Here is a 16,399-nt window from a genome sequence, read left to right on the forward strand (position 1 = left end):
CAATATATCATCTACTGCCCCACGTCTGTCTGCTCCTATTGACTACTGGCTACGAACTGCGTATAATCTAATAGTCGCAATCGTCCTGTGAGGTCCTTAACCGTCCGGATCTTACAATCGATGTAAACTGTTAGATCAGCCGAGTAACCATAAGTAGAGCGGTTAAGTAGATGGAGTTGGAATATTGGCCGAAGTACTGGTCAGTCTCATGAATCAGTGCGGCACTGATTTATATACACCGGCATAATAAGGACAGAAATAAAGAAATGTGGTGTATGTGATCCGTTAGGATGAGGCAAACATACACATAGAATACCGACTCGATCAGAGAGGGGTGTAAGTCCACTCAGTCATTCAGATGCTGAGGTTCTCTGATGCACCAGCCATATAATGCCCAAGAACTGGCCTACCGATATACATTGACGGTTTTGAGCCATCAGCCTCCTGTGCCACAACTTCGTATCTTAGCCCCTGTGCATTTCTCCGAACTCAAATCTAGCGGGGGCTGCCTATTAAACGGAGGGGATCAACAACGGGACCTACTTCAGAAGCAATCATATCACACTCGTCCAGCTCCAAATCAATTTCCGCCTCTGACTCTTGCGTTGAACGTCGTAGTCCAAACGGTGCACCCAACTTCGACAGTAAATATGACTGAAACAGGCGAATTCGCAGCTGACCAATATTGGACTCCATTGCATGTAAAAGTGTTCTTATCTGATGTGCTTGTCCCTCTGCATGAACGAAATCGTAGAAACAGGAAGCATGTGACGACTGATTGAACAAAACGCATGAAGTATTCAGTCCTGAAGTGTTACATGTCTAATCTTATTGAAATATGAATTACGGCAATACATTACTATCACTTTTACCAAAATCATGGGTAGCACTAGATGGCATACAAAGAAATGACCACCAGTAAGGGGTAATAATGAAGAAAAATGAAGGTATAATTGGGAGGAGCGTTTCATATAACCATTCGACTAGGTTCTTGTCATCAAGCGACGTCCAGTTTGGCAAGCGAGTACGTATGGCAGTCAGGGTATTGCCAGGATACCCAACGATAGACAGGACGATTAGGATCCTCAACAAGACTCAAAGGCCTAACTACAACATAGCGGTCGTCTGCATAAAACCTTTAGTGTAAACCTTACGGGACAAGTCGCCGTATGCACTCCGCTTCCAGAAATGAAGGAATGGGAAATTTTGTTCAGCTTACCCAGTGGTTCCCAACCAGGAGCTACCTTAGGCTCTCTTCAGAACTTAACTCTTGTGGCCAGCGGACCACTCCACTTATACACGATGTTTCAATAGAATTCGTTACTTCAGATCCGACTTCCAACCACACCCGACCCAAGTACCGATCAGGTTTTCTCCACGACACATCTTCGTATTTCTGGATTTTCGTCACATTTGTTAAAAACCAGACTGCCAATTTAACGTTGAAGACCATGTGAGACTGGCCTCCGTGATCACTAAACTACAGATGATAAATAGGCTGTCGTGGGCTTAAGAACAATTGTCATATTTGAAATTGCTTAGTCTGAATAACTAGCTTCCAGTCATATCATATGATAAAAAAATTGGCAGATTCACCAGGCCTTACTGGAACTTTCTCCAGGTCATGTAAATGTAATGATGACGGCAGAAATAACGTTTTATTCCAACTAAGCTAGAGCATAAATTGCTTATGTCAAAAAGCAAGCCAACATACTGGCGAATCGATGGGGGACGTGGGAGATCACCGAACACTTAGACATAAAAGCTGTAGATCAGTGTACTCTGATCACCAAACGCAATCGCGGCCCAAAGCTGACTAACCTATATTACTGAGGTCCGCACAGTTCAAATAGGTCGAGTCAAAGTGAATTTACCACTTACTGTTTAGAATTATTCGGTGCTAGGTCATCCACAACACCAGCAACGGAGTGTCAATATTGCAATGATGTACAAGAAGTTCTTTTGGCGAAACCCATTTTGGAAAAGAAAAAATAACGCATGGTCTTAAACAGGGATTCCGAGGCAACCATATACCCAGGCTTTGAGATAGAAACTTACAAAACATTCCTCAACGCCAGCTGTTGCAAACCCAAAGAGGCCTCGCAAGTCACGCTTACAACCAACAAGGCAATTCATATTGTAAAGACTCATTAGGTCAAGTGTTATGCCGTTTTGAAGTTCCAGATGGTACGAACTGGAGAAAGTGATTCCGATCTTTGGCATCCACGTGTTAACACAACTTCCAGATGAGAGAAGAAGTTGACAGTCTACTAGGGAGCCTGTAATAACGCGAAGCATGCCATGCCAGACGAATTTGGGCATTGCATCAAAGGATGGAGTGATCTCCGACAGGCTTGCTAAGAATACAAATCTTGCCGGTTGTTTTCTTGAGAGCAAGAAGCATCGCTGATTACGTCTGGAGTTCTGGAAACAACCCGTACACCACCTCATGAAGGCAACTTTTGCACCCTTATCATTTAGACTTATATGAAATCTCCCCCCCCCCCAGTTGAAGAGATCTCGGAGGGACATCGACGCTTTTAAAGCCTGTAGACATGAGGAAACAAACTACATGCTGCATCCTAAAAGCATTTAAGTGCCCATGCCATTTAAGTACTTGTCCGGTACACGGTGCCTCAATCCTGGCTAGTTTCTTCTGATTGAATCGGTGCTAGAATGCTACAGAAGAATCCTGAGCCGAATGCTGGCCCCTCAACTCCGTATGGGGGCGACAGGCGATTTATCTACGGTACACCAGTACAAGCTACGACGTACGGATACACTACTAGTATGAGGAAAGACAATGACATCAGAGGCATGTTTTCTTCTGTTGTACTTATTCAGCACCCCATGTAAAAACAGGATAAATACATGGTCTGTCTGCCAGCAGACCAGTATAACGAGTTTAAACAGAACAAATATGCGAATTTCAGGGTGCTGAAAGTAGGCCAGTGAGATGGTAAGTCTTCATACGTGCACTTATAGTCAACACCCGAGTGGGTTTACAGTGAAACGTATGAATTAAAACAAGCAGCCTCCATTAACCAAACCCTCTTCGTCTGGGCAGCTGAGCAGCCCCTGGGATGGCTCCACGGTTAGGGTGCGAATTTACTGACCGGAATAAGCATGTTTCGAACCCGATATCTGCATCTCGAATTCTCCCATCTAAGCTTCGGCAACATGGTAGTATCTCAGCCCTCGTACTTCCTCCGGGTGGCACGGGAGCTAGGCACCGAAAGGGTATTACAGCTGAACGATTATATTATCTCTAGAAAATGCAGACATGAGTTGTTAGGGCCAATAACATTTAGTGAGCAGGTATAAAATGGCAGTGTGATCTCGGTGGATTAGTTCATAACACACGCCTCCGCATCGAACACTTCAGTGTATGGTTCACCGGGTGATACAGTAGCAGTGCGGAACTGGCATGCCCCAAAAGTTTGAATTACGAATCCGATTGTCGAAGCAATGCAGTCGTAATTGATCTGCAAATCAGCTTAGTCTTAGTTAAACCGCTCGTTTATGATATACTTCAGATGAGATTCGGTTGAATTTCTCGTTATAATCAAATTGGTTTGCAAGTGAGTATAATTCGTGAATCGTGTACAATTTGGGCTCAAGTAGATCACGAGGCCGATGGAAACTGAGGGACTGTGCCTGACTGATCAGACTCAAGAAGGAAGAAACCGGTCTGGAACTGTTGAGGAGTTTTCAGTCATCATATAAATAGCGTTCCGTCAGTCACCATACGCACTATAAGTGTCTTCCTGGCAGTATGAGTGTTCTGCTGTCCGTTTTTAGTACCATATGGTCGATATACGCCTAAGGCACCTCACCCGAAAACTGGGAGTGGACGTATAACAAAAGATAAAAACGATTAGTGGTTATGAATGAGATGTCGCTGAGAAAGTAGCCAAAAAACAAACGCTGAAGTTCTATTCTTTAACAAAGGATGGGTGAGGATTTTGGTCTCACCTTGCTCCTTCAGGTTTCCAGTGGTCAGTGGAACTGGAAGATGCGACGTTGCGCATGTACCCAGACAATCTGATTGAGAGAAGTTACCGTCTACGGTGAAACTACGACCCACCGAAGGGATTGACTCAACCATATCGATCCACCCATTGAACAGACGTTCTACCGCTTCGTGCGCTGATTTTTCACTACCATCAGGATCTGGTGAGTATCGGGCCATAAATTGAAGGCACTGGAAGTGAAGATAAATGGAGTTAGGGTTGCGAGAAAAAGCATCCAACAGACATATACTGGGTCCCTTTCAACCAGCTGTTGTTTTCGTCAAGCAACAAGATCGCTCATAATTTTCAGTGAGGAACAAATACGGTAAAACCCCTCAATAAGGGAGACATTGCGTATAGAGAGCCTAGAATTTTCCATTGGCTCCTTAGAATTCTCAGCATAATTAGAGACATTGTTGAGCTGGACAAGAAATATTAGGCATGGTCCAAAATCTCTGCTCCGGTGAGATGGCTTGCGGACTCTTCAACTATTGTCCCAAACTAATCAACTTGTAGATGAATCGTCAGGTTGCTAGGGCACTGGGACATTAATGCATCCTTGTGGCATACAAATACGGTTGTAATACGTGACAGTAACTACGGAAACATGACTCCACCATTCCCACGCCGAAAGAGCTGCAAGTCCCGCAATACTTCTGTAGAGGAAAATGAAGTTAGGACGTGAAGTGAGATAATACCTGCCAACTCAGTAGGTTACTGGAGCAAATGAATGGATCTCTTGCCTGCGTATAATTATATTCCGGGTGGGTTTCTCTGAACGACAACAGGTATAATTCAAGTCGGACATGAGAGGTTCCTGAAACACTGCCTTCAATATTTTATTGAAAACAATGGCTTTTAGGAGGAGATTAAGGTTACATGGCATTGCCTTGTTGCTGAACACAATGCAAACACACTTCAGTCTGGATATCCATCCATCAAGTTCGAAAAAAAACAATCCTGCCCTCCTACTACCATTGATGGGAGATTCAGTGATTCAGCTGAATCTCTCTTTAATGATAATCTTCGGATGAATTTGCCGCAAACCGGCCAATGCCTGTTTGAGCTGCAACGAAATGCAATGCTGCCGATGGAGACTCCAGACTGTCTACTACCTGTCTCGCCGTTTTTCGAGGCTCACCAAATGGGCTCAGTCACCGAATCTCCATCAACCCTATTTTCAACTCGAACATGAGAAGTTACATATGGTGCATTCACAAGTTACGTTGATGTTAACGGGGAACTCTGCTGCAATTAGCTTTGGTATCTTGGGCACTGTTTCAAATGAATAATGAGGCCGTCTTTTTGCAGCACATTCAGTTAAAAAAGCGAGGATTTCAGCTGGGATTTAGGTGGGTCTCTAAGAACATTCACGTACTTTGTAAACGAGTGTTCGCTGCAATAAACGTTCAAGTAGGGAAACGAGATTGTTTCAAATTTTGGGACTAGACTTAACCGATGTGCCTCAAGATGGGCGGAACCGGTGATGGACTGTCCAGAGTGTTCATCAACCTTATGAACAATTTCTTGTTTCGCCGCACTTTATTCTCTCCTGGATGAAAAGACTGATTACCAGCAAGTAAATAGACCTATGTCTACAAAAAACTTGAACAGGCCCCACACCTAGGGACACTGAAGGGTTTTACTGCATATAAAAAAGCAAACTAAGTGGCAGGAACTGGAGCAGTAGGCAGTAAATGCTCTGGCGGCGTCGCGTACATCGCCGATTAAGAACCACGGGCTTCCTCAACCCTGGAGTCTATGGACCTCTATTATACATTTTTCCAAGAAGGAAACCCTTAAAGTCTTTTGATGTGAATTGGTTTCTCTGGTAGTTTAGTTCCCAAGCTGATTTTCTTTGCTTTACCACAAAATTAATTTTAAGACTCCTTCCATCAATGCGAGGTGCAACCGGCATTTGGTAGGCTGACGCTATCTTTGGTGTTCGATTGACGAGCTTTCGTAGCTCCGTTCTGGGTACGTCATTTGTCACGCTAAACATCTATGAAAATAAGTAACTAGGGGCCGACACAAAGAACATGCGCCTGGAATGAAATAGTATTGCAGAATCATTCACCTGCACGATTAAAGTATACATCCGGATAAAGAATCGATCCAAAACAACCAATGCCATGATTGCGTATTGAAAAATGCTCTGTGGATCACTATTCAACCGACATCCAGCGGCCAACGACGAAGGCAAGGAGAGCGCCACTCTCACGGGCTCCCAGGCTCTGGAGATGCGCAGCACAATGTTTTGTGTCAGTTCGGATAAAATAGGCAGTTCATATGGGGACAATTGATCTAACGGTAAGCGTGGAATATGGAGGGGATTAGCAAGGCACTTGGAACACTCCTGAGTGAGCAAAGATTGCTGCTCCGGCGGAAAGGCAGAAAGCACAGAGGATGCGTTGGATATGTCATTGGAGGTGTCCATCAGCCAAAAGTTGAGATTGTCCATACATGTAAGGATGTGAAAACGGCACGCAGACGATGAAACAAGGCCATAATCTTCCCAAGTTGTTGTTTGATTGGATCCGATCTCGCTAAGTTCAGAGAGGTTAGTTACCGGGTCGGTCAGTGGTCCAGTCATCGCGGAGAGGCGTGATAGACAGCACAGCGTGCGAGTGCCCAGTATATCAGAACTTCGAGTAAACGTATGAAGCTAGCAGAATAAGGGTAAGCAGATATTCGGTGATTGAAAGTGAGCTGAAAGCTGAGCAGCTCTAGCATAGTACCTCATCCTCGCACAGAAACCGATATAATGATGGGTGGTGGACGAACAAACGTAACAATATTGAAAACATAGAAGACGTGATATTAATGCTTTCAGTGGGTAGAGTATACTCTCAAAAGTCTACGAAATGGAGGTCAGCAAACTAGTCACAACTGGCATTGTTATTCTTAGTTGAATGAATCAAAGGGGTTATTAGAACCATCACACGCTAACAAATGCCACTCTCCTGGGATAAGTTCTCCCGTATATGAAGGGGCATTTTCTCGATGCAACCCTTACTTTGCAATTTATTCTCAAAGCAGTGACCTGTCCAGTGAATGTTCTTCGTTTCCCACTTACACAGCAATATTCTTCACCAATGACCCACATGTACTAAATTACTAATATCACTGGTGCCGCTGCAGCACTGTTCTGTGGCACAAAGCGTTGTTCCTTGTCTTGGCTGGACCTGATAGACGATTTGCTCCAAACTATGTAATTAGCAAAACCTCGTGGAACAATATGAGCCAAACATTAAGGCAGGAAACATATGATTACTCGATGACCAGTAATTTTACCAAGGTTACAGCCATTTTGTTGCTGCAGAATGCTTGAGCGTGCAGCTACCACTGAAAGTGGGCCAAACGGTACAAAAAATGCTCCATCAAAACCCAGACAGTGATAGCTGATAAACACCATACAAAGGCTCCATGTTGATGCGCGGGTATATAGTGCATTTCAATTGGAAGGAAAGCTTGATCAAACTCTGAAAATAAATGGTTGTGAAAAGCATGGGAAAACCTAACCTAATCGGCCAACCGCAAGAGGGTTTGGAGACAGCTTATGTACCACCTCTGTCAAGAGGAAATATTCTCATCAATCGACATACCGGTGTCCCTCAGGAGGATTAAACGATGAACAGCGGTTGATAGTTGAATACAAAAAAGTAATAAACTGTGATTACCTTTATTAAAAGTAGGATGGTAGACGGCAACGCCTCCGAGCCAAAGACAGATGACCATTTGGCACTCGGTCTGAAACAAGACTCGTGGTCAGAACGCCTCGGCCTGGCTGCGTAGAACCCGACAACTGTGTTTAGAAAAGATGATGAAAAGGTGATGAAAACCAGCATCAGCAAAGACTGTCCAAGATAACCTTAACATATTAAATAAATACGACAAAAATTGACGACGCAGAGAACAAACATACAAACGGTAACAAACGTTTCACTACCTAATCAACCAGAAACAAAAGACGGTGTTCATGGCAGATGAGCCCACAGCAAACAGATTTCACGCAGGGAAGTATCAGACAGGAGGTTAACTCACGTTCCCTGGGGAGGAAATCCCAGGACATAATACTGTCCATGCAACAAACAATCCGGAAGATAATCTCATTGTGTTCTGCACTCAAAGAAGACAACGGTGTGTGAGCCCAGTGTTGGAGTAGCCGGTCAATCAACCAGAGTAACAAGTGGAACAGACGCAAGAGTTCATGATCCTGGGGAGGGAAAAACGCACAAATGAATATATTAATCCGGTTAGGGGAGGTAAATATGATGTGAATTGTATCGCTACTAGACCACCCATGGCATAACGACAGTGTTCAGTTATTACACCAGTAGTTTCAGTCCGTTTCCTGTAACGGTGGTTGGTTACCACGGGACCGAACTGCAATTTTAAGGTCAGTAGAACGTTCAAGCATAAGATTTTGTGGGCTTTTCCGTAATGTGTTTGTACCCACCCGAACAATGAGTGTTTCCCGTTCCGCTTCTTGGAGACGTATTTGGGGTGAATTCATTATTTCACGCAAACAGTGAACTGACAATATCTGTAAACCAATATCGTAAACGAAATTCAAGGTCGGTGAACACGTCAATGAGTAATTCGTTCATGCACTTAAGTGACACTGTTGAATTAGTTATTCCAGGGCAACGAACGCATGGATTGAATTGTGGAACGTCAACACCTACGAAGGACTGATTATTTTGGCACGCCTATATTCATCGTCTGCTGTAAATCTCATATAGATCGCACGGTGGTTCTAGCTGCCAGTTTTGTTGGCCGAAGGCGTTAGAACTTGGGATAAAGAGCTACGCGTTAAGAGTAATGACGTGGGGCAGGCAGTGATCACACCGCAGAAACGAACATGTTTGACAAAAGTAAGGAGGGGCCCACAGTAGGATAGCCAAGGGTTAGAGGCAGTAGATCTGATTCATAAGCGTCACGGATTATCCAACAGGATCATATCAACTGCCTTCCCGCGTCCCGCCTCGTGGCTTCCGTCTAGAGAGGCGACAGCCGCAGTGTGGAGATTTGAGGTTTTCAGTCAAGACTTCGCCCAACAATATGTGCTGAAAAATCCGAGGAGCACTGTGAAGCTGTCTCAGCTTATCGGCAATCAGCAGCAGTGTGCATCTCGCGAAAGTGAGCTTTGGTCTTCAATTATGCTTTCCAACTACTTCAGTCTAGAGTCTACAGTATCGGACCACATCATTACAATTAAAGGGTTAAAAAATAAATCAGAGGTACAAAAGCGTCCCTTTTTAACAGTAATAGTGTGGGACAGTCGCTTAAATTACGCAAACGACCCAACTACCAGTTTTGTCCCGTCCAGGACCAATCAGGTAGGCGTAGTCTAAGGGGTGTGAGAAAAGCAAGCAGATTTGAACACCATTTTGAGTAAAGGTTCAATTTGAACTCATATGCTTGTGAAACTTGCTGGAAGTGGAAACTCAATGAAGTACCCCCTAGTCACAAGCATATTGATGGTCTTTTGCATTAGATATAGCATACAGGATGGCAAGAAGTTCCGTTATGAAGATAATCAAGAGATTTTGTCTTCCTTTGATTAAGTAGTGGGAGGCTATTGATGAAAAACCAATGAGATGAATGATTCAGCCGCTCAATATGGTAGAAATATTGACTCACTCTTTGGGTCGGGACATTGACCAGTCGAGATTAAGGGGGAATATTTAGCCATTATTACTTGCCTTAATACACTCATGCTTCTGTGCCGGTTTAGAAAAGCTGGAGCTACGCTCAATTTCAAAACACAAGAAATTACCTGAAAGCGTGCCCGGAGGAAAATGTGCGCTTCTAACACGAGGTTCATTTGGGTACTGTCTTCTGAGTTTGACAACTCATCCAACAGAGCACAGAGGATACACAAACCCAAAAGACAGCGTTGACTGGCCTCAGCCTGGAAATGAACATCATTGAGGATATCATCAACAGCACACGTAACACAAACCGTGATAACTTGATTGACAAAAACTACCATTAGGGTCATTGTAACGAGAAACACGTGTAGGATAAGCACCCACAAAGATGGGACGTGAAACACGTAAATGATATGTAAGATCGATCAGCACTTAGTAACACAGTGGAGTAACGGTAGCAAAATTTGAACCTCTAGATTGCAGTGAATCAAACTGGGAACAGGCTTCAAAGAACTGACAACCACACAGAGCGCCATGAGCATGATTGCACTTTGCGCGCACCTGTTACACTCTGATGGCGTCAAATGAATAGCTTGGGATGTCATCTCACCTACCACCATTGATTGGGTTGCCGAGATAAAGGCACACCCACCAAAAGAACCAAACGAGTCTCACTGTCACTTCATTTTGGGATAATCCATAGAACTGAACAATCTGTGAAGTGATGAAACCGATGCGTCTCTAATTGCGGGGTCATTCCGTTGACATAGATTGACAGCGAGCTCCACTCTTAGAGCTCATCAGCAGTGCAGAACGATTATCTGCTAATACGCAAAACACGAATTCGCCCGACATCTGTCATAGGAAGCGGTTGGAACGTGACCGGTAGCTGCCTACGGATACAGTCTAAACCAATAATTCATCTCTGGTTATGAAGGGACATACCAGGATCGAATGGTACGGATTCGATGAGGTTATGTAAATCGGCGTCACAATCACAAGTACGAAACAGAGGTCCTGTATGGACGGACATTTCGAGGACCTCATCAAAAAGTAAGGAAGAAGGCTTTAGGTTTCAGTCATAACTGATACGCAATTAAGTTTATTGATAATCTTGGAAAAGCAGATGAACAAAAAGGACCTAATCATAACCGAGAGAGCTAGCTGAGGGTCAGTTGTCTTCCGTTAAAACCAAATAAGCTTATAAATAATGAGTTTGTCTAGTTAACTAAACACTTGTTTAGAGTTGCTAATTTCGGACTTCATGAAATAGTAGTGATGGAGTGGCAAGTACGATCGGCTTTGCTTGATACTAAATGGAGGGAGTCAGCACTCTAGTTGAAACTGACGGGATGCATTAGAAAAAGGCTGCATACTCCTAAACCCTGTTTGGTAGATGATACGTGCAGAGGTTTTTCAAGACACGAGGATACGTTGAAACAAAACAAGTAGAGACAAGATCACGAAAACAGTAGCATACTCCGAATTCGAACTGATCCGACGATACAGGGCGTAGGAGCTGTTCTACGTGTTCAATCAGTATTATGAGAAGAGCACAAGGTGGACCAGGGTCGTCAGGAGGATGGGTTAGTACGCGGGGACGGACGACCCGAGTGGGTGTAGCGGCTGTATTTTCCGAACGCCATGCGGTAGCAACTTGCTCAGCGAATGCAGAGGCCGCTCGTTTCACGACGGCCCCAGCCGCCCTAAGAATTTGTTGACGAGCTGCTGCAGAAACCTAAAAATTTTGAGAACATAACACTAAGCAATGCAGTAAAGATGGAGGGATAAGAAACGAAATATAGATGGTGTGGATTTACAAACAGGTTTGCGTCGGCCCGTGGAAAAGTGATGTGCATGCCACTGAAAGACAAACCTCGAACCAACACATTATAGAGTGATCACCTACGGAACTCCATTATCACAGAGAAATGGCTCAAAATCAGAGTAATAAAATAAGAATGATACAATCCACCGTTAAATGCGAAAAAAATTCGACCACCGAGAAACTGCCAGCTGACACAAATCCAATAAAGTAGCAGTATAAAAGCCAGCGGGGAGTTTGAGTCACAGACTCGTTGACTGAAACCAGACTACCATATAAGGTTCCTGATACAGAACATCTGCAACAGTTCTGGAGATGAAACAAAAATAACATAAAGATGCACCATTAGGTGCGACACCTGGCTGTTCTCGAAATTCGGTTATTTTCCGCACAGCCATCACACGGGTGAACTAAGGCAGTGTTGACCAGCAGCCTGGCAACGCAGAAATACCTCCAAAAAGTTAACTGTTACATCGGTCAGCCTTAGCACCCTATCGGGGCCTAACTACCATGCCAGCTGAAGATTGCACGAAGTCTGGGATATTGCCAGGTTGCCCAAGCCCGAGAGGCAGAGGTCGGGTTCGAACCACGGACCTTCCGGTCAGTAAATTCGCGCTATAACTACTTGGGCCATCTCGCCCGCCAATTAACTGGAGGTTTATGGGATCGAACCAGCGAAGTATCAGAAGGGTATATGTTCGTATGAACTGCAAATAGCAACGGTTTTCGGACTAACCTGTGTACCACGCTGTTCAGCCCATTTCAAAAGAAAAGACAGCAACTGATTTGCCTTCGGGTTCACTGATTCTCCAGTTGCTGATGCAAAAACCGTGTCCCATTCACGAACCACAGCATGAGACAAGCAACGACCAGCTTCATATAAGAGATAGTCGTTTGAAGATTGATCTGTTATAAAAAGAGTAGAACTGTGGTTTCGAGTTTTTGGTGTTTAGTGCTAGATTTCAGCATATCTGTATCGTTGGTGACCAGTGCGGTTGTAGTAAAAAAGCAAAAAATTGCCTAAATATCGATGCTTTAAAACCGATGGGTCATCCCCAAAGCTGATCAAAACGCCTGAGGAGGCACGTACTCTGCGCTGGTACACGCTATGAAACTAGAAACTCAAAACGAATACTGGAATTTACATTAATTTTGGTAGCCTAACCATATTTCTCAATTGCAGCCTGCTACACTCCGTTATCATCCAGAACAAGACCGCAAGAATACTAACGTAGTGAACAAGAAAAGCACCCGGAAATCACTTCCGTCCCAGCAAGTTTTCGTGCATCTTCTGGTCAGGGATATTATGCCTCACTTCAAACACTGCAGCATGAAAACACTATAAACAAAATTTCGTTGCCCTCAGTCGAACAGGCTTAGCTTGTTTCCCCGGACATGTTTTATGTGAAATCTACCATGTGTAACCTAGTGTATGACCTGGCAACGAAGTATGAAAAAGCTAACCAGTCAACTCAGCCGGGTCGGCAAATACCGCCTCCTTGGGTGGAAACCCCGGGACTCAGTTCATCAATAAGTGACGTATTCTGGGAAGCTCAAATGAGTGACACGCGAAACCACAAGCCAAGAATTGCGAGCTGGCCGACTATGAAATCTACAATACCCACAGGCTTTTTGTAAGGTAACAGGTGCAACGTTTGATCATAAGTATTTTGGCTCGACTGACACTTCAACGAGGTGGTATGTAAACATTTCCGGGACATAAAAAAAACCTGAGAATAGTGATTCGACACCGTCAATTCCAGCGGTTCGGACATATTCTGAGAAAGTTATTCACGGAAGTAACAACGTGATAGTTTATAGAGTCCCATTCTCAGGCTAGAAGTGGACAAAGCAAGAAATAACGAGCAAAGTTGGTATCAAAACCACAACATATGTCGGTGGACTAAACATAAGATCAGCCCATGAGGCGGCCTCACCTCAGCTCGCCGTACATGCAGTGGCCGATCGGAGATATCGGTACAGCGAGCTCATCCGGATGCTGGTGATATCCATAAAAATTAGGCAAGTTGCCCAAGCTTATACAGAAGCAATAAAAACCGGGGGTAGATTAGAATCAAGAGTCTGTCGGTCAGGAACTGGCGTCCCAAAACCCTGAGCAATCTCGAGATCGATATGATATACTAAAGGAGTACAGAAGAACATCAATCAGTCCGCAGCTATACAGCCAAACGCAGATTTACGGCAAGTTGAAATAGATCATTCGTTAGCAGATGCGCCTACATATTGTATTACTCGAATGAAGTGGACAATGTTTAACAAAACTCAGAACAATAATGAAAAGTGCACCATATGAAACTGAGCTGCATATGTAGACAAAGACAAGCGTGTACTTACACATAATTGCACAACACAGGTCATATGGCTGGGCTTGTGAACGAAACTGAAGAATTCTCTCTTCCGCCAATTTTCGCTGATCGGCCGTGCGTGCATTCTACGGCAAACATAGACGTAGCTAGATAAACTCACCAGTTGCAACAAAGCAGCTTCCTCTAGCTCAGCAATGAGAAAATGTACTCCATCCATGCCCGATCACTCAAATAAGGTCGCTTTTGAGGAAAGACTACTAGGGGCACCAGTTCAGTTAACAGAATTCGTAACTTACGTGATGCAGATTACTTCAAGTCAGCCAATGCGTCTCATGGCAGCTGGGATGACACAGCAAGCGGATATACTGGTTATATAGGTGTATTTAAAGCAGATGCCATACAGTGTCTGTAAGTCGTACAAAGATAAAGAGATGGTAGTTCTCAGGATCCTATGGAAGAAAGACGAGCGAAACATATTTCGCTACATGTATCTAGTAGCCTTATTTTGGTTATTCCCTGCATTCAAACAGGCCAGTTTTCTGGATTCCCAGTCATGGAGGGAAAAAATAATCGTTCAGTTTTGGCACCCTTTAGGTGCCTAGTTACCATGCCACCCATCAGCTTTGAAGGCGATGACCAAATAAGTTAACTGAAATAAAATTATCCTCCTTGGTTCACAAAACAAGGACTGAGGGAGCCACGCACTGAAAGCAACAGTTCTGATGCAAGGTGGCCAGTAGCTGCGTGACAAAGCCATATCTGTTAGGGTCCGCCTTCCTCCATTAGGGGGACGGCTGAGTTGATACTGAAGAGTTGTCACACGTCGCTACCAAATCATGGACTAACCAAATTGCGTCGCTTCTGTTCAACAAAGAGATGGATGAAGAGGGTTCTCCGAGGCAAACAGCCCACTGGCGAACGAAGTATATGAACCAACAAGCCTAACTTATGGAGTGTGACTAGCTGTTCTATTGAGGTAGCTATTCTCCCTGGAAAATATCGAAGAGCTACACGCAGCAGCCACCGCTCGGATCCATAAAGTAGGACAAATCGTACCGCTCGCCATACCCTACTAATATCATATCGACGCCACATAAGTAGTTTAGCAACTGTTGCCTTTGTCTTCCCGATGCGATGGAAAGATTGTCTTTCGTCAGTCCACTGGGACTCACGCAGCGGTCACAACAGAAAACTTCATTTACCCCATCGATCGCTCGAGCTGGAACCATCAGGTTTTGGTTCCAGCATAAATATTCAGGTTGGCGAAGATTTTATAGATCTAAATGGCCTCATCCAGGAGGATCGATAGTGTCGGCATACTCAACTTCCGTGAGTGACCACACCAGGACGAGATGGATCAAGTGGTTAGGGCGCGAATTTACTGACCGGAAGGTCCATGGCTCGAACCCCACCTCTACCTCTCGACTTCTCCTGTCCAGACTTTGGTAACCTGGAAGTATCTCATCCCTCGAGCTTCCTTCGGGTGGGATGGCGGCCAGGCACCGGAAGGGCGGTACAGCCGAACGATTTTTTTTACACCAGAGACGTTCCAAGCCCCGCGGTATCGGAGATAAGCAAGAAGATTCGAGCAACATACCGACTATGGAGTTGAAGACCGAGGCCGAGAGAGGTCACTCTGGCCTCAATGGATGAAGTAAATTTAGGGAGAGGGGCTTGGTTTAGACACGCATTGGCCCAAGGAGGAGGCATATAGTGCTCCTATAAGGGGCAATATTTAGAAAGGCCCTTCGTCTCCAGACTGGAATGGCTTCTGACGGTCAGTGGAATCAGAAATTTAAATCACGAAAAGCGATCACCGCCAGTCATCAGAATAGCGCCCTTCGAGCACTTCTGCAACCTCAGTCAGGGGAAAGCCAGCTTGGTTATCACAAAACGGTGCGCCAATTTGCGGAGGATAGCAACAGAGTAACATGAAACGTAAGGTCGTGAGACTAATGCCCCAGTAATTTTTGCGCGGCATTTTTGGAATCATCATCATCATCGACAGCATGACATCAGTGTTCAACACCGATGCTTCACTACCGTACAACCATGACTTATTTGAAAGCCTTATTGTAAAGAAAAGAGTAAAGGTGGGCGAGGGGGGGACTTTGTGTTAGCTTAACACAATCATTCCGAGGTGCCTACCCCTCCAGACATTCACTCAGGCAATATGGATAGACACTGACAACAAGAACGCCACTGACATCGGTTGGCAGCCATATCTTATAGTGTCTCCAACCAGGCACAGTGAGGATCACGCGGTCCCCATCCTGGAAGGTGAGTAGCACCGACAGAACCCAAGCGTTTCGTGATCTCCTTCATCCTCCTCTGCCAAGTCAAGGGTTGGCCACCTCTCTGTTTATGCCACTCCGAATTGGGCATGGAAAACAGCACTCTCTTCGGCAAACGATGGTTCGGCATACGTAACACATGTCCCAACCAACGCAGCTTCTGCTGCTGGACACATTCTTCAATGGAAGTACCCGTTACGCAACCGAAAACGCGCTTTCTAAGTGCCTCACTACGGATTCGCCGACACCAATTCACATGAGCTATGGTTCTGAGACAACGATT

At 44.7% G+C, this 16,399-nt stretch overlaps 2 protein-coding genes across 2 annotated transcripts in view; one reads left to right on the top strand and one right to left on the bottom strand.

The window, feature by feature from the left end:
- T265_11284 (hypothetical protein) overlaps positions 1–4,074 on the top strand; it is a gene marked incomplete at both ends in the record, with an annotated part of 10,686 nt that extends 6,612 nt beyond the window's left edge. Inside the window, one exon of the mRNA XM_009177901.1 lies at positions 3,997–4,074. Within this exon, the coding sequence (XP_009176165.1) occupies positions 3,997–4,074 (78 nt within the window). The remainder of the gene's footprint in view (positions 1–3,996) is intronic.
- The window catches only part of T265_11285 (hypothetical protein), a gene marked incomplete at both ends in the record, with an annotated part of 48,411 nt that extends 32,366 nt beyond the window's left edge, over positions 1–16,045 (bottom strand). The window contains 11 exons of the mRNA XM_009177900.1: positions 544–734; positions 3,976–4,204; positions 6,091–6,678; positions 7,694–7,818; positions 8,058–8,229; positions 9,796–9,930; positions 11,151–11,408; positions 12,232–12,401; positions 13,851–13,947; positions 15,166–15,422; positions 16,012–16,045. Of these exons, the coding sequence (XP_009176164.1) occupies positions 544–734; positions 3,976–4,204; positions 6,091–6,678; positions 7,694–7,818; positions 8,058–8,229; positions 9,796–9,930; positions 11,151–11,408; positions 12,232–12,401; positions 13,851–13,947; positions 15,166–15,422; positions 16,012–16,045 (2,256 nt within the window). The remainder of the gene's footprint in view (positions 1–543; positions 735–3,975; positions 4,205–6,090; positions 6,679–7,693; positions 7,819–8,057; positions 8,230–9,795; positions 9,931–11,150; positions 11,409–12,231; positions 12,402–13,850; positions 13,948–15,165; positions 15,423–16,011) is intronic.
- Between the last annotated feature and the right edge of the window lie 354 nt (positions 16,046–16,399).

Source organism: Opisthorchis viverrini (genome assembly GCF_000715545.1).
Source record: "Opisthorchis viverrini unplaced genomic scaffold opera_v5_468, whole genome shotgun sequence".
NCBI lineage: Eukaryota > Metazoa > Platyhelminthes > Trematoda > Opisthorchiida > Opisthorchiidae > Opisthorchis > Opisthorchis viverrini.